Source organism: Bos grunniens, chromosome 4, assembly GCF_055505025.1.
Source record: "Bos grunniens cultivar Pamir isolate PY7600 chromosome 4, Bosgru_T2T1.0, whole genome shotgun sequence".
NCBI lineage: Eukaryota > Metazoa > Chordata > Mammalia > Artiodactyla > Bovidae > Bos > Bos grunniens.
In genome coordinates, this window is record NC_141168.1 from 15,933,979 (window position 1) to 15,955,523 (window position 21,545).

The window sequence follows — 21,545 nt, forward strand, 5'->3', positions numbered from 1 at the left end:
GGGGGCGGGCTGGGGGCTGGCCTTCCGGGAAAATGGCTCACAGGAGAGGTCACAAGTAGGTAAGGCCGTACGTGACTTTTAGCGGGGGCTCTGTAGTGAGTTGTGGGCGATGGCTTTAGAGACCGAACGGGGGTCTCCAATCTTGTAGAGTCGCCAAGAATAGGAGGAGTCAGTTTCATTAACCAGCTCGCAGATTTCACAGGTATCACCCAAACAACTTGGCCTTCTCCTGCTTAACTTGAATTTACCAAACGAAGGGCCCTGGCGTAGTTTCCTCTCCGGCCCAATTACTCTGATCAGGCAGCATTCAAGTCTTGGTTTCTATGCTCATCAGTCGGCCTTAGGTGTGTGGAAGTCGGGGGTAATGCAGATAAGTTGTATCAGCTTAAATGTATTAGCGGAAAGCCCAGCTTGACACTGTTGCTTCCGTCACAGGAGAGAGGTGTGATCCAGGCAGTTGGAGGGGGTTGGGGATGTTCTTGTTGAAATGAGTAAAGCTTGACCTACATTCAGAGCCGTTCATGTCTTTGAGACCCAGTAAAATAATTAGCGCCAAGCTTTAAAAATAATAAAGCGTTGTGTCTAGATTGGCTTTGTGTGTGTGTGAAACACGCGTGCACAGTGTGCGACTTCCTTGACTGATGACTGTTAGGGCAGGCATTGTGCCATGACTTTTGTCTGTCACCCTGGCAAGACAGTGAGGTAGTATAACTGTCCTGTAGTAGATGAGAAAAGGAAAGCAAAGAATACATACTACTACAAACACGATATGAACATTAAAGGAGAAAGGCAAAATTCCAGCCATCTTTGTGTACTCTAAAGCTGGTGCTGTCCACTAACCAGTGGTTTTTGAGAAGCCTGCCTCCGCAGCAGAATTTACACACACACACCTTTCATGCTTCTAAATACAGCTCCTCGAGATTGGCCACACTGAGGTATACCCAGATTAAGAACTCTTGAACATCATCCACACTTTTCAAAGAAAAAAGGCAAACATAATCCAAAGTCAGTTACTGTACAAATCTGACCTTTTTACTGCATCAGACCTATCAGAAAGATACAGAAACTTACCTTTATATGCTAAAGCAATAATATGGACATTTTCTCCTGTCTTGCTCCAGCACATTTCAGTAATTCGTTTTTACTTAGCATTTTCAGTCCAGGTAATTTTTCTTCATGATACTCTTTTATTTAGTTCACATTTAAAGAAAATTTGATATTTTAAGTGGCCTCATGTGGATAAAAATCTAATTTACTTGCCTTTTACCTTAATGTCTTTCACACGGTAATCATGTTCTTTTTTGTTTGTTTGTTTTTAAGATAAAGTTGAAAGTTTCCATAAAGGGACATACGAGGATCCTGAAAAGTCCTAGGTAAGGCTTTCCCAATCTTAAAAAAAAAAAAAAAAATCAAAGCTAGTGATGAGTGGCAGTTTGCCAGTCTCAGGACCAGTATTTAGGGACAGCATAACTCTTGAGCTGTTCTAATCTATGGGAAAGAAAGGATTACCTAGCACCTATGCCATCCTTCATCAGGAGCATATTGGTCTGTGCTCTGTAAGAGGCTACAGAGCAGTAACTGGTAATTGTTACAGCCATTTTGTTTGTTTCTATTTAGCAAATGCTTCTTTGTTTCTAGTAAATGTTTCAGGTTTGAAGAGGCTCATTCTCTTTCTCCATCAGAAAAGTTCTAGGACTTGAGTTTGTGATATGACCATTTCCATAGGATTCTTCTTATTGTTTTTTTAACAAATCTTTCTATTTATTTACTTATGTGTTGCTGCACTGGTTCTTCATCGCTGCATGTGGACTTTTCTCTAGTAGCAGCGCTCAGGCTTCTCATTGTGGTGGCTTCTCCTGATGCAGAGCGCAGGCTCTAGTGAGCGGGATCACCAATTGCAGCACATGGGCTTAGTTGCCCCGTGGCACATGGAATCTTCCCAGACCAGGGATCAAGCCCATGTCCCCTGCACTGGCATGCAGATTCTTAACCATTGGACTACTAGGGAAGCCCTCCATTGGATTCTAATGAGACCTTATTATCCATGAGCCATGTCCCAGCACTTTGCTGCCTTCCAAGGCTGGCATGGAGATGACTTAGCATCCTGTGTTGCTTTCAATGACCACAGTCCTGGTGAGTCCCTTCCTCCTTACTGCCAAGCTGTGGTCCCCTCCCCTGTGTTTCCCTGGGTGTCAGTGTTTGTAAGTGAGGATACCATTCCAGGGAGGCACAGGTTCAGCCGCATGGAGTATGCATCTCCTTTTGTGTGTGGTTAAATGAGGACAAGGAACAAACAAATGTGTCTGTATATAGAATGTATGAATACCAAGCACATTTAAGTTTTTGCTTTTTTAAGTTTGCCATTTATTCAGTGCCACTGTCTTATTTCTCACACAGTCCTGCAAGCTTTGTTTTCCGAAAGGGAGACTCATATTTAGAGACAGTAGGTAATCGTTCACCCAATTTTGGTTGAACTCCGGGAGTTGGTGATGGACAGGGAGGCCTGGCGTGCTGCAGTTCATGGGGTCGCAGAGAGTCAGACATGACTAAGTGACTGAACTGAACTGAAGGGTGGAGGGAGGAGAAAAGATAATGCATGCAAAGAAACTTTTTGTAGCTTCTGAAGGCAACTTCTGGTAATGTGCAAAACCTGATACGTTATTATATTCTCTTTATATGTTAAACTGTTAGTGACTTTTTCTCATTGATGAAATTATAAACCTAGCCCTAACAACACCAACCCACCCCCATCCACAGTGGAGCAAGAGTTGGGAAAGAAGGGAATCCTGCAACAGAGTGCTGAAAGGAGTAAGGCTTGCACAGATGGAGGGGAGAGGGGCTGGGAGACCGTGGACCTGACCGTTCTCCCATTGCTGGCCTTCAGGTGGCACTGTTGGCCCAAGATTGCTTGGTTGGTTTTCAGAAGGTAACTGGTTAGAGATTGACCTGAAATTGGTTTCAGGTCATCCTTCAGGCTCTTTCAGTGGATCTTGGAATGGACATGAAAAGTTCTTTAAATACTGGGTATTTAAATTGCTAGAGCAATTTTGACATTTACTTGGCAGCATTCCTGTTTAGGAGAGTTTTTTTTTTAATACATTTCTTCCATTGGTTTTTCAAGATAAGTTGATGCCTTTTTTTCTATTCAGAGGTCAACTCCTTTTCATCCTAGATGAACTGTCCCCCAGGATACTGTCTTAGTCAACAAAACTCTCATGTCACTACAAAAGTTTATGTAAATTAGTATACTCTGCTGACAGTTACACTTAAATTTGAACTAAAATGGAATGAGAGTTAGTCTGCTAGCATCATTCTTTTTTCTAATATAAGAAACTCTCTACTGCTTTTGTAATTGAATTATAGCTGATGTACAATATTATATGTTACAGATATACTCTATAGTGATGCACAATTTTTAAAGGTAATATTCCATTTATAGTTATAAAATACTGGTATAGTACTTGTGAACAGTCTTGATTTTTAATGTATCACTTATATAATCTTCGATATATATTACCTGTAATTTCTGCATATTGCAGATATCATTCTTACACTATTTCACCATTTTATGCCTCCAAAGAAAAAGTTACTGTTTTCAGCTAATACGAATTTAGCAAGCTTTCATTAAAACAGAATATATAAGATGGAAGATAAGACACGTCACATCACAACTCATAAATGCCTTTTATTCAGGAATAAAATGAATCTTTTGAGCCGTCGAGTTAATTCCTATAAGACTACTATCTCTGTTTTTCCCAACTGGCTCTCCGTCTCTAGGCAGAATCCAATCCAGCAACCTAGAGGCTAAATGACCTCATAACTCATTAGCCGTTCTCAGAGCCATCTGGAGCCCTTGAGGAGAACAGTGTTCAAAGGGCTGATAATAAAGACAACAGCATAATTATTTCTCCACCATGATTAAACCTTTAGATGGCAAGCAGTCAGCATGTTTATTCTGCAGAGTGCTGAAGTCGGTGTTTTCTGAAGGTATAATAACAGATGCTGTGGCTGGATGACTTGTTTCCCTGTCCTCATCTAGCCTACAAATAGGTAAGCTGACTATCAGTAAATAACCTATTAAATCACAAAACTGTTCATTGTCAAAAGGGCATTACAGCACAGGAGTAATCATGTGAACATCCAACATAAAAGATGCAAGGGGAAAGCATGCAAAGGAACTGTGCATCCCCTCCAACTGTGGACATTTCTCAACCCCAAGGCGTGTCCTGCCAACAGGAACTAAGTCATGGGTGGCTCTCTGTGTTTTCACTTTGTAAAGCATTCCTTAGATAATCTGGGAATTTCTTAACATGAACCATTTGTGTTCTCATTTTTCTATAGGGCCTCTTGTTCCTTGCTGCTCAAGAAATGTCTTCACTTTCAGAATATGCCTTGCGCATGAGTCGTCTGAGTGCCCGGCTATTCAGTGAGGTTGCCAGGCCTACTGATTCCAAATCCATGAAAGTGGTGAAGCTGTTCAGTGAGCAGCCTTTGGCCAAGAGGAAGGAGACTTATGACTGGTATCCAAATCACAACACTTATTTTGCACTCATGGGGATACTACGTTCTGTTGGCCTCTACAGGTAATGACAAAAAAAAAAACCCACAAAGAGTAACCTATAGGAGGTTTGTTTAATAGATCAGAAAGGGAAAAAATTAGTCTTTCTACTTTCATAGTTTTTTGGTTCTTATAATAGTGCCCAGGTAGTTCAAAAGGTACAGTTGTGGGAGGGGAAAGCTTTCAAAATTGTCCATAATGAGTATACTAAGAAAAAAAAGGGAACGTGCACTTACTAGAAGACATACCTTAATTATGTCTAAGATGTGACTAACAGTGACTAGATACCGAGCTATAGAGAGACCTTGAGTTAGTCGTTAATCTAAGAGCGCTCAGTGGATGCAGGGGAAACGGGTCCACACACTGAGCAGATCCTGCTGGTCAGATGAAAAGGGCGCAGCTGACCTGCTTCCTAACTGGTGAGAGGGAGCCTCCTTTCCTTCCTGATGGCAGTTTTGTTGGATTTCTTATTTCCTTTCACCCTCTTTGGGCATTTTTAATTGGTACCCTTTTTGGTATACTAAAGCTGAAGTTTACCTTTACGGGTAATAGGTAATCGATATTATAATAGGATAATGATATGTAATAGTAAGAGTAGCGGGCTCTTTCCACCATGCATTTGTATGTTCGTGCATGTGTAGGAAGTGGGCGCTTAAGATAATATGCTGCTCTAAAAAGAAAAAAGATCAAATACCCCTGTGATCGTTTTTCTTTTAAAAAATGTCTTAATTACCAAATGAATACATGCTCATTATACAAGAATTTAAATAGTACATAATTGTATCAAGTCAAATGCCTACTTTTTTTTTTTTAATTTAACATGTTTTAATTGTCTTAGGGCGATGTTACAAAAATTAATTTGGGATTGTTCGCTCTAATATAATAAGATTAACAGTTCATTCCAAATAACTAGAGATTGGTACATTCATTTACCCAACAGATTTTTTTTCTTTTTTAAGTACCTTCCATATGCAGGCATTTAAGATGGGCACAAGGGAAACGTTCTATGAACAAAATAGATTTTCTTCGTTAATATATCACTAGAGATGATAATCCATGATGTGTTTTGAATTTCTGGAATTGCTTTTGGGATTATCTCACTAAAGTCTTGGCTCAAAAAATAAAAATTAATTTTATTCTTAAAATAAAATAAAATATTGAAAGACACGTGTCCTGAGTAGAAAATCATAACCCATATCAAAATTACCTTCGATTATTTTAATTTACTTTTTTGCTGCTGCTCCCCATTTGTTTGAAAAATAAAGCCTCAACTGTCTTTGGGGACAGAGGAAAAACACTTAGCTTTAGTTATCCATGGAGAAGCACAATTATTTTCACGTATGTAGTCACTAGGTACAGTAAACGGTGCCTCTAACACAAGGCCTCCTGGGGAGTCAGGCAGGATGAAAGCAGACAGACTTCAATAAAAAAAAAGTCTTACAAAGACCTACAAAACGGGGAGGGAATCAGGGTCTCAAAAACAGTGACTCATTCCATCAAGCAGGTGCTTGGGCGATTCATCCATAAAGACCCCTGCCTATGGAATTTTATTTCTGCCTGAGGGGGTTGTCAGAAATGACTGACAGGAGGGAAGAAGAGAGGGGAAAACATACTAAATAAGTAAATTATGTGGTATGGTACAAAGTTGAATGTGATGCAGGGGGAAAAAATAGTAGAGCCAGCTGAGCAGGATCAAGAGTGCTGATGGGCCCTCAGTGGGCAGGCCAAGGGCAGACCACAGTATCAAACAGAACAGTCAGGGTGCCTCACTGAGAAGAGAGGTTTCCGCAGAGACTTGAGGGTGGAGAGTGAGCCGGGGGTACCCAAGGAAGAGCTTTCAAGGCAGAGGCCAAAGCAGAGCAAAGACCTTGAGGAATACGCCTCGTCTGTTCCAGGAGCGTCACAGGCTGACGGGAAAACCATGGGACAGGAGGCAGGTTGTGAAGCGGGCTGAGAAAGCAGAGAGTGATTTGCCAGGCTGTGAACAGAGAGGAGTGACATGATCTGACTTATGTCTCAGAAGAATGACTCTGGCTGCTTTTTTGAGAGTGACTTACTTGGGGGCAATCATAGCTAATCCTGAGGAGGGCATGGCAGCCCACTCTAGCATTCTTGCCTGGAGAATCCCATGGACAGAGGAGCCTGGCGGGCTACCGTCCATCAGGTCGCAAAGTGTTGAACACAGCTGAGCGACTGAGCAAAGCACAGCGCATAGCTAATCCCAGAGAGGTCTGTATCCAACCCTATAAAACCTATCTATTTTTTAAAACAACCTGGGGGAACTCCTTGGTGGTCCAGCAGTTAAGACTCTGAGCTTTCACTGCCAAGGGCCCGGGTTCAATATCTGACTGGGGAACTAAGATCCCACAAGTCACACGGCACAGCCAAAAATTAAAGAATAAAAAAATTTAAAAGCAGCTGTGCTGTGTGTGCTTAGTCCTCAGTCATGTCGGACTCTGTGACCTGTGGACTGTAGCCCACCAGGCTCCTCTGTCCATGGGGATTCTCCAGGCAAGAATACTGGAGTGGGTTGCCATGCCCTTCTCCAGGGGATCTTCCTGACCCAGGGATCGAACCAGAGTCTCCTGCATTGGATTCTTTACCAGCTGAGCTACCAGGGAAACCCTAAAAAAAAGAGCATCAGGAGTTAAAAATTGGGCCCGGGAAACCACTCTCTTACATGTAATTAGTTTACCACTATCCACACTCAAACAGGTGAGGAGACCAGGGTGCAGAGAGGGAAGGATCCTCACCCAAGGTCACACAGCTACTAGGTGGTGGAGCTGTAGCTTGAACCCAGGGTCACATGGGTTCCAGAGCTTACATATCAAAACACGATACTGTTTTAGGCCCTCCTTATCCACAGGTTAGCTATCTGTAGATTTAACCAACCACAGATTGAAAATATTAAAAAAAATTCCAGAAAGTCCCAAGAAACAAACCTTGAATTTGCCAAGCACTGGCAACTCTTTATATATAACATTTACATTTATTTTATTAAGTATTATAAGTAGATGATTTAAAGTACACAGGAGGATATGTGTAGATTATATGCTATGCTATATAAGGGGCTTGAGCACCAGTGGATTTTAGTATCTATTGGTGGGGGGCGTCTTAGAGCCAGTCCCCCAAGGATACTGAGGAATGACCATGTTTAATTGTAAAATGCAGACATTTTTATACAATACAGGCAGTCTTCAGCTTACACCCTATTAATATGTACAAACAGCCCTGGCCGCCTTGATTCCTCAAGGGCTTGTCTGTGGAGTTCCTCTCTGCTGACGCAGCTTCCTTCTGCTGGAGACTCCCCAGCAGCCTTCTGTGTGACTCATCCACTGTCATCCAGGCGGCTTCCTCCACACGTGTCCCCTTAGGTGCTGATCCCTGGGCCTCCCAGGGTCTCATGTAGCTACTGAAGCTTATACCCACTTTCTGCCCCCATCACTGTGTAGTCTTGGTGTTACAGGGAAACCTGGGGAAATTATTAGTATTGAATCCTAGTTATATCAGTTTACACGGATGGGCTTGGCAAGTAACTGCTGTTCGTGACCTCGCTTCTGTAAGGGCAAACTGACTTAGAAATGAACTCTGGGAACACAGCCCCTCTGTACCTCAGGGGCTCCCTGTCCTTTCTGTTCACTAAGCTGTAGAAGTCAGAGTTTGATAACCAGAACCACCTGAGGGAACATTCTAGACAGGTGTACTTCTCCAGTCTGGTAAAAATACTGGCTAATTATTTTTTTCTTTTCTCCTTTCAGAGACGAACATCAGGACTTCAAGGATGAGCAGCTGCGTCTAAAGAAGCTTCGTGGAAAGGTGAAGCCAAGGAAAGGAGAAGGGAAAAGAGCAGCGAAAAAGAAATAGTGCTAGTCCGCCAGGGGAGGACTTCTCTCTCAGCGGCTGAAAGCAGGAGGAAGTGTATTTACGGTCCATCCACATCCTGGAGGAGTGTCAGCTTCGCAGGTTGAAGGCTGTTTGGAGGAACACCATCATCTCCATGTTGAAATCTAACTCAGTTGAACTGTGACTGGTTTCACTGTAATTCTGCAAAATTATCTGCCTTGGTTCTGTAATCTGAGGTTTACCTTATTCCCCAAAGAAATGGAATGCATGACTATTTATTGTTGAATGACTGGTTTGGGAGGGGATGGGATGTTGGGGGAGTGGAGGGGAGACTCATTAAATGAACGTCCTCATTACTCCCTTCTTGCCTCCCCACCTAAACCACCCCTAAATTCTTTGATCTCTCTGGCTGTTCAACCACTGTCTCCACCACCAAGCTCACAAACTTTATGTTCCTCTCTGCCTACTCCTTTGAGAATATCTGCAAGGTAAGTTTGTGGGATAAAAGGCTGTGCCTGGTAGGAGAGTACCGAATACCTGCTTTATACAAGCTGCCAGAGCCCTGGTAATACAGTGGTTTGCAGGAAATAGTCCCATGCGAGAGACTGATATTACACAGTTACACAAATACAATTGTATTATATGCTACAAAGGAAAAATCCAGACTTCTGTGAGAATGTGAATGGATCGATGGATTGATCCAGAGGGATACCAAGAGGCCAAAACTTCGTTAGGTAGTTTAAAGAAGGCCTCCCTAAAGAGCTCTGAAGAATAAATTAGGGTGGGGCAGAATAAAAACGGTGGAAAAGCATTAGAGGCATAGAAAACATCCATTGGCAAAGCCCAAAGATAAAAGGAAATGCTCCAGTTTGAGGAACTGAAAACATACTGACTCGTATGACTTTAGGTATGATGAGACAAAAGCCAGATGATGAAGGGTTTTGCAGGTTCTTTGAAAAAGCTTGGACTTAGCCAGATTAACTTGTACACATTTAACTTAACCAGATTAGCTTTTTATTGTATTCTAGAAGGCAATGGCACCCCACTCCAGTACTCTTGCCTGGAAAATCCCATGGATGGAGGAGCCTGGTAGGCTGCGGTCCATGGGGTCACTGAGAGTCAGACATGACTGAGCAACTTCACTTTCACTTTTCACTTTCCTGCATTGGAGAAGGAAATGACAACCCACTCCAGTGTTTTTGCCTGGAGAACCAGGGACGGGGGAGCCTGGTAGGCTGCTGTCCATGGGGTCACTCAGTCGGACATGACTGAAGTGACTTAGCAGCAGCAGCAGCAGTGAGTTTCCACTGAGATGCAAGAGCTTCTCTGATTTTTTTTTCCCCCAAGTATTCTGAAGATCTCAAGCACTGTCTAGGAAATTTTAAAAATATTTTTACTGTGGCAAAATCATAAAAGTTACCATCCTGACTTTTTAAGTGTACAGTACAGAAGCGCTAACTATATGCAGATTATTGTGGAAAATAAAGCACCTTTAACCCCTGTTCCCCACTGGCAAGGCACCAACAGCCACTGCCCTAGCTGTAATTTTCTTTCCCTGCAACACTGGCAGTATTGGCAGTAACTGCCCTGTGAATAATTCCTGAACTAGTAGGAATCTTGCTCCATATGTTTAGATAAATGGTATTTTTAGAGATACTTATCCAGACGGTATGGCTAGGGCCTATATTACAGTTGATAAAAATAAGAAATAGCTAAAAATGGATAGTTCCATCTGATAGACATGAATTTCAACAGAAAGCTGAGAATCCGTTCAGTTAGAACTTTGCTGAGCACCTGGCCCATGCTGATTGTAGAGGACACAGACGGATAGCCTTAGTCACTAGGATCGTGGGAATGAACAGGCGTGTGTTGTATTGACCAGATCCTGGGGACTCGCTCAGGAAAGTGCAGATACACTGTTACTCTTGGCCAGTGCAGAGGAGCCTGCTGAGTAGATGGGCTCCAGGATGCTGGGCTGAGAAACAGGCTTGCAGCCCGAACCCACTGTAGCTAAATGGATGTTCTGAATCACGCCATCGCCACCTTTTCAGGGAAAGACTGAGAAACTGAGGAGCATTAGCTTGATACTTTAAAGAGAGTGACTGCATTAGATGTCAACAGCTCCCCTGAGTCAGAAAACAAGCCAAGGATCGGTATATTGGTGTGCTGATGGTCCCTGAGCCTCCAAAGAGCCTTAGCACTGTTTGACAGGAAAGCTGTAGACAATTCAGCAGATTAGCGTGGCACTGCTCCATGCTGAGAGTGAGAAACAGGGTAAAATGCATCTGTACGTGAGCTGCACCCTAAAACCAGGCGATAAGGAAACTGTGCAGCTCAAAACAATCTGTACCGAATGGTGGACCAGACAGAAAGTAAAAGATGAGAGGGAGGGGTCAATTCTTAAGTCCATGGAATCAACACATTTCAGGACACCAGCGACCAGCAGTTAAGAACTAACTGCAACTAGAAAAAACCCTTTTTTGGGTTTTGCCAGGTGGTTTAATTTCTCTGGTCACAACCAAAACTGTTTTCCCTCTAGTGTTTGATGTGCATGGAGGATTTCACCCTTGAATGGCTTAGTAAAAAGAGACTGGGTTTCTCAAACCCATTATTCAAAACTCACGGGTTTGTGACATAGTTCTATTCACCAGCTAGGAGACATTAAGTCCCTTACAACCTCCGAGACTTTCTGCCTCTGTAAAATCATGATAGTACTTCATGGGATTAGTGAAAACATTTGTGAAAAAGACTAGGTATACTATAAGAGATTAATCAAATGTTTTTACAGAGAGCTATTTGTATGACTAAGATTTGCTTTTGTCTTACTAGCAGATTTTTCCAAGGCAATGTTGATGAATACGTGCTAAAAATATGAGTTCTCTACAAGCAGCATGGTAGGTTCAGGAAGAAGGTGTGAGATGCATTTTACTGTTTCTGTAATCATGGGTTCCAGTAACTTAAAAAAAAAAGCACACACATACATAATAATGCTTTTATTTATGAAGCTAATCCCACAAAAAAAGTCAGAATTTAAAATTCCACCCTCAAATGGATACATGTGTCTGTATGGCCGAGTCTCTTCTGTCCCCTTGAAAATATCACAACATTGTTAATCGGCTATACTCCAATATAAAATTAAAAGTTTAAAAAAATAAAATTCCACCCTCTTCACCTTTTTCCTCTTTCCTCACACACTTTTCCCAAACCTTTTAAGTCTCAAAGTTTAGAGAATGAGAGGAATAAACTTCAAGAGCAAAAGGCAGAGGGAAATGTCTTTCAACGCGCCAATCCTGACTTCATGGTCCATAAGTGCTCATTTATAAGTTCAAAAGGAAGCATTTCTTTTAAAAAAGTATATATATATATTTATATATATTAAAATATATTAAAATATATGCATATTTATATTATATATATTTTATATATATTTAAAATTACATATAAGATCACCAAAACAAACAGCAGTACATTCAAGAAGACTTAGATAAAACAAGGAAACGAATAGTAAAGCCCTGGATGTGGAGATAACTGGAAAACCAGTAAAAAATGTATGCTGAACTTGAAACGTTTTGAGAGATGAATATGGTTTGAATCATCAGGAACTTTACAAGCAGTGACAACCATGATTGCAAGTAATGTCAATGTTTTAGAGCACTTACAGATGCCAGGGATTGTGCTTTGTAAGCCTAATCTTATTTAATTCCTATATCATAAGTATCCCCTTTTACAGTTGCAGAAACTGAGGCTTAGGTCTTAGGAGCAAAAATCACACAGCTCCAAATGTCTTAGACTGAGGGTTCAGTCCGAGCCACCTGACTCCAGACCCTGTACCTTTTGTGACATGACAGCGGAGCACAGATCTGCTAAGTCTGAGGATTACCACAACAATAACTGCCCTTTGTCCAGTATTTTAGCATTTACTAAGCACTGTGCTTGGGCTTGCTCCTAATGCATGGGGCCTGGGTTCAATCCCTGGTCAGGGAACTGGATCCCACATGCCACAACTAAGACTGCGTGCCCCAACTAAAGATCCTGCATGCCCCAGCGAAGACGGAAGATCCTTTCTACCACAATTAAGACCGGGCGCGGCCAAATTAAATATATATATATATATACACACATATATATATATAATTAAAGTACTATTCCTCAGACGTTAGTATTCAGCAATTATCATCGAGAGAGCTTGTCAAGCACAGCTGGGCCCCACCCCAGACTGTCTTACTCAGTAGGGCTCCCAGGGGCCCAAGAATTTGCATTTGCAACATTTCCTGAGTGTTCCTGATGCTGCTAGCCTGGTACCACACTTTAAGAACTATTAAGGTCACTTGGCCAAAGCCCACCAGCTGGCAAACTAGTGTGGCTCTACCTCAAATGAGATTCCTTAGCCACCCTGAAGCCTTCTCCTAACCCAGAAGGAGCAAATCTTTAGACCTTGACAGCAGTAGAACAAGGTGTCCATTCCAGGTAAGGAGAAAGTCTTAGTATGAGAAAGTTCACGAAACTACTGGATGTTGTAAAAGAAAAATTGAATAAATGGAGCAGAATCCCATATACCTAAATAGGAAGATTATGTGTTATTAAGATGTTAATAGTTTACATTTAATTTATATAATTCATTTTATGATTTCTATCAAAATTTCAATATACATTTCTGGTGTTTGATAAAAGGATTTAAAATTTCATTTGGAATGAAAAATAGAGAACACAAAAGAAATTCTGAAAATGAAGAATAATGTGAAGACCTATATCAGATGAAATATATAGTTTAAATTGTTTTTAAAGATACTGGTATTCATACAAGAATAAATCATGAAGGGAAAAAGATAATCTAGAAATAGTTTGTATAATAGTGAACATATAATAAAGGATGCTTCACAAATTTGTTAATAAATGGTATTGGGACAATTTGTTAGCAACTGAGTAGGAGAACAACTTAACACTTCATGCTAAGTCGCTTCAGTCATGTCTGACTCTGTGCAACCCCACAGACGGCAGCCCACCAGGGTCCTCCGTCCACAGGATTCTCCAGGCAAGAATACTGGAGTGGGTTGCCATTTCCTTCTCCGTAACACCTCGTACCATACACCAAATAAATATTGCATGGGTCAGTAATTAAATACAGGGGGAAAAATTTTAATGGAAAGTGTAAGGGAATAAAACAATCATTAGCTAAACTTGGACAGATGTTTACTTCTGTAACCTCAAGGTAATAAAAAAAAACCCAAGTGAAAAGGCCAGCAGATGTCTAGGTTCGATGCACAATACTGGATGCTTGGGGCTAGTGCAATGGGACGACCCAGAGGGATGGTATGGGGAGGGAGGAGGGAGGAGGGTTCAGGATGGGGAACACATGTATACCTGTGGTGGATTCATTTTGATATTTGGCAAAACTAATACAATTATGTAAAGTTTAAAAATTAAATTAAATTTAAAAAAAATAATAAAGTGAAAAAAAATTTAAAAAAAGAAAAATTTTAAATGATACCAAAAAATATTTATGGCAAACAAGACAAATAAATTGGATATTTTTTAAGTATACAGATTTATGAGAAAAACATGCAACTAACAAAGGAAAAATGGCAAATGACACAAAAAGAGCAACTAGAATTAGTAAACAAGCACATGAGGACACACACTCTGCTCTCAGGGCCTTTACACTTTGCCTCCAAACACACTCTCCCCAACTGTCCCACCTGGCTCTTACACTCACTTTTTTCAGTCTTTGTTCAAAGGTCGCCTCACAAAGCTTTCTCTGACTGCTGCTTAGCTGCTGCTAAGTCGCTTCAGTCGTGTCCAACTCTGTGCGACCTCATAGATGGCGGCCCACCAGGCTCCCCCGTCCCTGGGATTCTCCAGGCAAGAACACTGGAGTGGGTTGCCATTTCCTTTCCCAATGCATGAAAGTGAAAAGTGAAAGTGAAGTTGCTCAGTCGTCTCTGACTCTTAGCGACCCCATGGACTGCAGCCTACCAGGCTCCTCCGCCCATGGGGTTTTCCAGCCAAGAGTACTGGAGTGGGGTGCCATTGCCTTCTCCGTTTCTCTGACTACTCAGTTGCAAATCACAAATATTTATTCACTAGTGAACCTCACCTCCTTTTCTGCTCCATTTTTCTACCAGGCACAGTGAATAGTTTATGTATTGTCTCTTCCTCCTGCAAAAACCCAGCTCTATGTGGACAAGAATTTTACTCACACTCATTACCATATCCCCAGTGCCTAGAACAGTACCTGGTTTGTAGTCAGAATCTCTACATTTTGGCTGAATGAATGAAAGACCCGAACTTACTTATAATTGGAAAATTAATAAAGTAATTTTTCTCACGATATTAGAAAAAAAGAGAAGGAAAGAAAAAAGGGAGGGAGGGATGAAGGAAGAGAAAAATAAATGAATGATAATTCATTTGGATTGACGACAAGATTTAGTAAAACTGGAAGATTGCTGTTGGTAGTATATTTCAGTTCAGTTCAGTTCAGTCACTCAGTCGTGTCCGACTCTTTGCGACCCCATGAATCGCAACACGCCAGGCCTCCCTGTCTATCACCAACTCCCGGAGTTCACTCAAACTCACATCCATTGAGTTGGTGATGCCAGCCAGCCATCTCATCCTCTGTCTGTCCCCTTCTCCTCCTGCCCCCAATCCCTCCCAGCATCAGAATCTTTTCAAATGAGTCAACTCTTTGCATGAGGTGGCCAAAGTACTGGAGTTTCAGCTTTAGCATCATTCCTTCCAAGGAAATCCCAGGGCTGATCTCCTTTAGAATGGACTGGTTGGATCTCCTTGCAGTCCAAGGGACTCTCAAGAGTCTTCTCCAACACCACAGTTCAAAAGCATCAATTCTCTGGCGCTCAGCTTTCTTTATAGTCCAACTCTCACATCCATACATGACCAGTGGAAAAACCATAGCCTTGACTAGACGGACCGTTTTTGGCAAAGTAATGTCTCTGCTTTTCAATATGCTATCTAGGTTGGTCATAACTTTCCTTCCAAGGAGTAAGTGTCTTTTAATTTCATGGCTGCAGTCACCATCTGCAGTGATTTAGGAGCCCCAAAAAAATAAAGTCTGACACTGTTTCCACTGTTTCCCCATCTATTTCCCATGAAGCAGATGGTAGTATATTTAGTTTAACCTTATTGAAATAGAATCTATTAACAAGTATACTGAGCCATTAATGACACCCATATCCTTTGACCTAAAAATACAACTTAGCATCTAGATTTTTATTTTTAAATACCATTCTATAACACAAGAAATCCCAGCTCCTTGGAGAAAGTGGATTCCAAGGCTGCAGTTGGTAAAACTCAAGAAAGTAAAATAATGCCCTTTCAAAAAAGAGGGAACTTGCTCAAAAGGCATGGAATTTAACCTAAAAGAGTTCTCAGTGGCCAAAGCTGGAACAATTTGAGCATCAGAACAAATAAGAATAGTGCTGATTTAAAACCCAAAGATTAAAATAAATATCCTTGAGTTCATATTAATACAAATAAATTGGGGAGAAGTAACAACTGTTATTACTTACAGAAGAATCAGTTCAGTTCAGTTGCTCAGTTGTGTCAGACTCTATGCAACCCCATGGACTGCAGCACACCAGGCCTCCCTGTCCATCACCAACTCCCGGAGCTTATTCAAACTCATGTCCATTGAGTTGGTGATGCCATCCAACTATCTCATCCTCTGTCATCCCCTTCTCCCGCCTTCAATCTTTCCCAGCATCAGGGTCTTTTCCAATGAGTCAGGTCTTTGCATCAAGTGGCCAAAGTATTGGAGCTTCAGCATCAGTCCTTCCAATGAATATTCAGGACTGATTTCCTTTAGGATGGACTGGTTGGATCTCCTTGTAGTTCAAGGGACTCTCAAGAGTCTTCTCCAACACCACAATTCAAAAGCATCAATTCTTCGGTGCTCACCTTTCTTTATAGTCCAACTCTCACATCCATACATGACTACTAGAAAAACCACAGCTTTGACTAGATGGACCTTTGTCGGCAAAGTAATGTCTCTGCTTTTTAACACACTATCTAGGTTGGTCATAGCTTTTCTTCCAATAAGCAAGTGTCTTTTAATTTCATGGCTGCAGTCACCATCTGCAGTGATTTTGGAGTTCAAAAAAATAAAGTCTCTCACTCTTTCTATTGTTTCCCCATCTATTTCCCATGAAGTGATGGGACCGGATGCCATCATCTTCGTTTTCTGAATATTGAGCTTTAAGCCAACTGTTTCACTCTTCTCTTTCACTTTCATCAAGAGGTTCTTTAGTTCTTCACTTTCTGCCATAAGGGTGGTGTCATCTGCACATCTGGGGTCATTGATATTTCTCCCGGCAATCTTGATTCCAGCTTGTGCTTCTTCTAGCCCAGCATTTCTCATGATGTACTCTGCCTAGAAGTTAAATAAACAGGGTGACAATATACAGCCTTGACATACTCCTTTTCCTATTTGCAACCAGTCTGTTGTTCCATGTCCAGTTCTAACTGTTGCTTCCTGACCTGCATACAGATTTCTCAAGAGGCAGGTCAGGTGGTCTGGTATTCCCATCTCTTTCAGAATTTTCCACAGTTTATTGTGATCCACAGTCAAAGGCTTTGGCATAGTCAATAAAGCAGAAATAGATGTTTTTCTGGAACTCTCTTGCTTTTTTGATGATCCAGCAGATATTGGCAATTTGATCTCTGGTTCCTCTGCCTTTTCTAAATCCACCTTGAACATCTGGAAGTTTACGGTTCACATATTGTTGAAGCCTGGCTTGGAGAATTTTGAGCATCACTTTACTAGTGTGTGAGATGAGTGCATTTGTGCAGTAGTTTGAGCATTTTTTGGCATTGTGCTTCTTTGGGATTGGAATGAAAACTAACCTTTTCCAGTCCTGTGGCTACTGCTGAGTTTTCCAGATTTGCTGACATATTGAGTGCAGCACTTTCACAGCATCATATTTTAGGATTTTAAATAGCTCAACGGGAATTCCATCATCTCAACTAGCTTTGTTCGTAGTGATGCTTCCTAAGGCCCACTTGACATCGCATTCCAGGATGTCTGGCTCCATGTGAGTGATCACATCATCATGGTTATCAGGGCCGTGAGGATCTTTTTTTGTACAGTTCTTCTGTGTATTTTTGCCACCTCTTAACATCTTCTGCTTCTGTTAGGTCCATATCGTTTGTGTCCTTTACTGTTCCCATCTTTGCATGAAATGTTCCCTTGGTATCTCTAATTTTCTTGAAGAGATCTCTAGTCTTTCCCATTCTATTGTTTACCTCTATTTCTTTGCACTGAAGAATAGCAACTTAAAAATGTAAAGAATGAGGAAGAGAGAACATCGCCATCAGAACACCACATAATCATTGCTGCAGGCAAGATGCACTGATGGGATGCTAAAATTAGTGGGCAAAAGTATGTAGATATTTGTATGCTTTCAAAGCATCTCCCCTAAGTAACTGTTATTTACAAAGAGAAAAGTAGTAGCTTTAAGGTAAAGAAACCTAACAGACACCATCTTAAGCAGGAGATCCAGGTTAACATCAATAATAAGACACACCGACACTGGGTCCTTTTGATGGGATTCACTGAGAGGGCCATACCACACTGTGAAATTCTGCCCCATAATGTAGAACTGGGGGTTCCGTCAGGTGCCCTGGCAAGGTACAGATGGGCTTGGGGGTGCAGGGCTATGACAACATGAGATCGACACACATGGCCCCTTACATGTTCCCCCAGAAGGCAGAGCTGGAGGACACGGGTTAGGCAGCTAGGAAATACGAGTGAGCCTGGAGTGAGTAGAGAGAGTGGAGTGCCAAGGTAAAACCAGGCTCAGGATGTGGAAGCCTGAGGACCAGAGGGGCTAAGAAAGAAGCAAACGGCGACCAGGCAAAGCTGGATCAGGAGGAAAGAATCTAGCCCAGAGGTCAGAGGCTGGTAGCTTACAGCCCATATTTGGCCCATGAATATGATTTGTCTGGCCCCCGTGATATTTTTTAAACTGTGAGTTAGATATCAATGTTTTGTAATTAAGAGACTGCACATAAAACCCAGATACCAGCTTCTCTTTAAAAGAAATTAAAAGTCGTGGGAACACTGGGTTTACCTGGGCTGCCCCTGCAGAACAGAGAAGCCAGAGGCAGCGTCCGTTTACCACTGGGCTGTTGCCCTGCCTGCTTCTCTGGTTTCTCGTCACCTGCCTGGCTTTCCTTTAGGCTTTTCAGTCTTAAAATATGTCTCAGGATCTCACTGAAGCAGCGAAGTCCCTGTGACAACACAGGTTAGGAGTGACTGCAGGATCAGTCACTGCCTGTCCCTGGCCTGGGTTTGAGTCAGCCTCCTTGGTGTTGAAGGAGCGGCGCTGGTGAAGGGCGCCGTCTGCAAGCCCCCAGCGCAGCCGGAGCACCTAAGTAAGCCCCGTGGGCAGGTCTAACCACGCCTGCCGTCAGCAACTGAGAGACAGGAAAGCGTATTCTACTAAGGAAAAGACGAGCAGGCTTGATGGTTTCTGCTCTTTCTATCACACTTGATTCTGCTCGAAGCAGTAAGACACCTGCTTCTTTCTGTGTTTCCTGGGATTTTGTGACAGCCAGGGAAAGAATGGAATAGGATCCAGTAGGCTTTGCATGGACAAGACAGACATATTTGTGTGGTTAGAAGGCAGAGGTGGGCGGAAGCAGGGACCATGCATTTCAGGAGGGGCCACTGTTAGGGAACAAAAGTTTTCTGGTTTTATTCTTTTGCTGTGAGTATGCGCTTTACCTGCATGCTAAGTCTCTTCCACCATGTCTGAGTCTTTGAGACCCCCATGACTGTAGCCCACCAGGCTCCTCCATCCGTGGGATTCTCCAGGCAAGAATACTGGAGTGGGTTGCCATTCCCTCCTCCAGGGGATCTTCCTGACCCAGGAATCTTACCCGCATCTTTTACGTCTCCTGCATTGGCAGGTCGGAGAAGGCAATGGCACCCCACTCCAGTACTCTTGCCTGGAGAATCCCATGGATGGAGGAGCCCGGTGGGCTGCAGTCCATGGGGTTGCTAAGAGTCTGAGCGACTTCACTTTCGCTTTTCACTTTCATGCATTGGAGAAGGCAATGGCACCCCACTCCAGTGTTCTTGCCTGGAGAATCCCAGGAACGGGGGAGCCTGGTGGGCTGCCGTCTATGGGGTCGCACAGAGTCGGACACGACTGAAGCGACTTAGCAGCAGCAGCATTGGCAGGTGGGTTCTTCACCACGAGCACCACTTGGGAAGCCCTGGGAAGCATTTCACCTACTCTGATAGCAAATAGAGGCAGGAGGCACTGGTTGCAGAGCAGGAACTTGGAACTCGGATGGGAAATGACTTCTGAGCCCTTTCGGTCAGTGTGGTACTCACCTTGAATGAAGCCAGATGGGTGACCAGCCCAACTGGGGCACCTGGTCTGACAAGTGATAGAAGTCACTCTGCACCTCCAGGCACAACTTGACAGGCAGCGGGGCAGAGCGAGAGGAGAGCTAGGGCCTTGGGCAGGGTGCAAACAATCCTATACCCCGAGGCAGGAGGCTAGCAGCCAGGTGACCCCCTGAGAGACAGGCGCTGGCGCCTGAGAGGGGTGCCCCTGGGGGAGAGGAGGGGCTCTACGGCTGTGAAGGTAGGGGGCACTCGGGGCTCTCACTTGCCCTGCTTACTCTGTTCACAAGAAGTTAAATTCACAGTGGAGAGGCTGGGTGGAGCTGATAAAGAAAGGTGAGTGGCAAAGCCACGACCACGTGAAAATCAAAAAGTGGATATAACATGTTGGGGTTGAAATAAACAGAAAGTAAAGATAAAGCTCATACAAATTAGAGTTTTATGCAACCTTCGAGAAATACATCTAGGCTGTAAAATTGGGGGTCGTCTATTCTGTTTTTCCTTTCTTTGGACCTCTTCATTTAGCCTTTACTCTGAGGGCTTGGTGGGAAACCAGCGGGAAGAGAAACAGGACTTTCTTCCCCAGTCGCATGGGACCTGCACTTGTCAGTCAGGATGATTCCGGGAAGCGGCTGGGTTTGGCCTCCTGGAGCTTCTCTGAGTCAGCTGACTACAAGGCGGCCCAGGTATAGGCATTCCCAGCAAGTGCTTCCAGGTGATCAGCATGTGCTTGAAAGAATGAGAACTGATGTTTCAGGAATCCGGTGGAACCAAAATTGAAAGAGATAAACCCTGGTTCCAAGAGGTTTACTTAGTGAGCCCGCTAGATGCTGCCCTCCAGACAGATGATCGTGTGCTTGGAAATGTTATCAACTTTGGATTGTGGGGTCCTCATCACCAATCTCCTTCAGCCTCTGATTTTATAATTCCCTCTAACAAGCTCACATGTCCATCTGTGATTTTATTCTTGGTGAGACCGTGGTGTTAATCATTGCTTATCATTCTAGTACGATCTCGTATGATCTCGTACCTGCAGTGGTCTCTGTGGGGATGTTCAGGGAGAGGCTGAGGGAGTAAGGATAGTCCAATCCCTGGGCACTAAATTCCAGCCTTAGAGTCTGCTCCGAACCATCCGGGTAGGTTGTGCAGTTCATCACAGAAATTGTGATGAGGATGATCTTCTTGTGAAAAATAATCACTTGATCTTTCCTCCTCCTTCATTAGTCTTATGAAGCCTCCCTATTGCATTTCACAACCAGCATTAATAGCAGGGAAGATGAAAGTGAAGAACAGCTCAGTGATCTTATTTGGCGATCACAGTCTGTCTTTAGCACAACAGGTGGGCCCCCCCCCCCCCCCGCCCAGGATTCTGTTTACCACACTGCCAAACCACTCACCAGAGCCAGCTCCCCGGGGTGGGGGGGCGGGGGGGGGTGTGGCCACAGGGTGAGGTATGGAAAACAGGAATAAAAGAAAAATAGTCCAGATCATCTACTCGACTAAGGCCACTCCAAATCATGGCTTATTAGCAAATGTTCTGCAAAACACAAGCATCACTTCTATGATCAAAAAAACCAAAACGCAGTGGCTCTTTAGGAACCATTGTCACAAATTCAAAACAGAGCATCCCAACTGATGCATCTGCTTTCTCACTGAAGCACCCGAGAAAACATCATCAAATAACTCAGATGGAAGTAAGTCAGAGAGAGAAAACAAATATTGTATATGTGGAATCTGGAAAAAAATTGGTATAGATGATCTTATTTACAAAAGCAG

At 42.9% G+C, this 21,545-nt stretch overlaps 1 protein-coding gene across 6 annotated transcripts; it reads left to right on the top strand.

The window, feature by feature from the left end:
• The first annotated feature begins 18 nt into the window (after positions 1-18).
• Positions 19-8,675, top strand: MRPS33 (mitochondrial ribosomal protein S33). Of its 6 annotated transcripts, none has more exons than XM_086395210.1 (5): positions 19-202; positions 1,321-1,373; positions 3,931-4,050; positions 4,342-4,583; positions 8,317-8,675. In XM_086395210.1, exons 4-5 carry the CDS (start codon positions 4,369-4,371, stop codon positions 8,420-8,422), a joined length of 321 nt encoding a protein of 106 aa, XP_086251336.1. In that variant the 5' UTR covers positions 19-202; positions 1,321-1,373; positions 3,931-4,050; positions 4,342-4,368; the 3' UTR covers positions 8,423-8,675. The 6 variants fall into 6 exon arrangements, with proteins under 6 accessions (XP_086251336.1, XP_086251335.1, XP_086251337.1 ...); XM_086395209.1 differs by having other exon boundaries at positions 19-59; XM_086395211.1 differs by having other exon boundaries at positions 19-55.
• Positions 8,676-21,545: the final 12,870 nt, after the last annotated feature.

Coding starts and splice junctions, on each gene's coding strand:
- MRPS33 (XM_086395210.1), top strand. CDS start 4,369: ATGTCTTCACTTTCAGAATATGCCTTGCGCATGAGTCGTCTGAGTGCC. Junction 4,584..8,316: donor CGTTCTGTTGGCCTCTACAG/GTAATGACAAAA, acceptor TTCTCCTTTCAG/AGACGAACATCAGGACTTCA.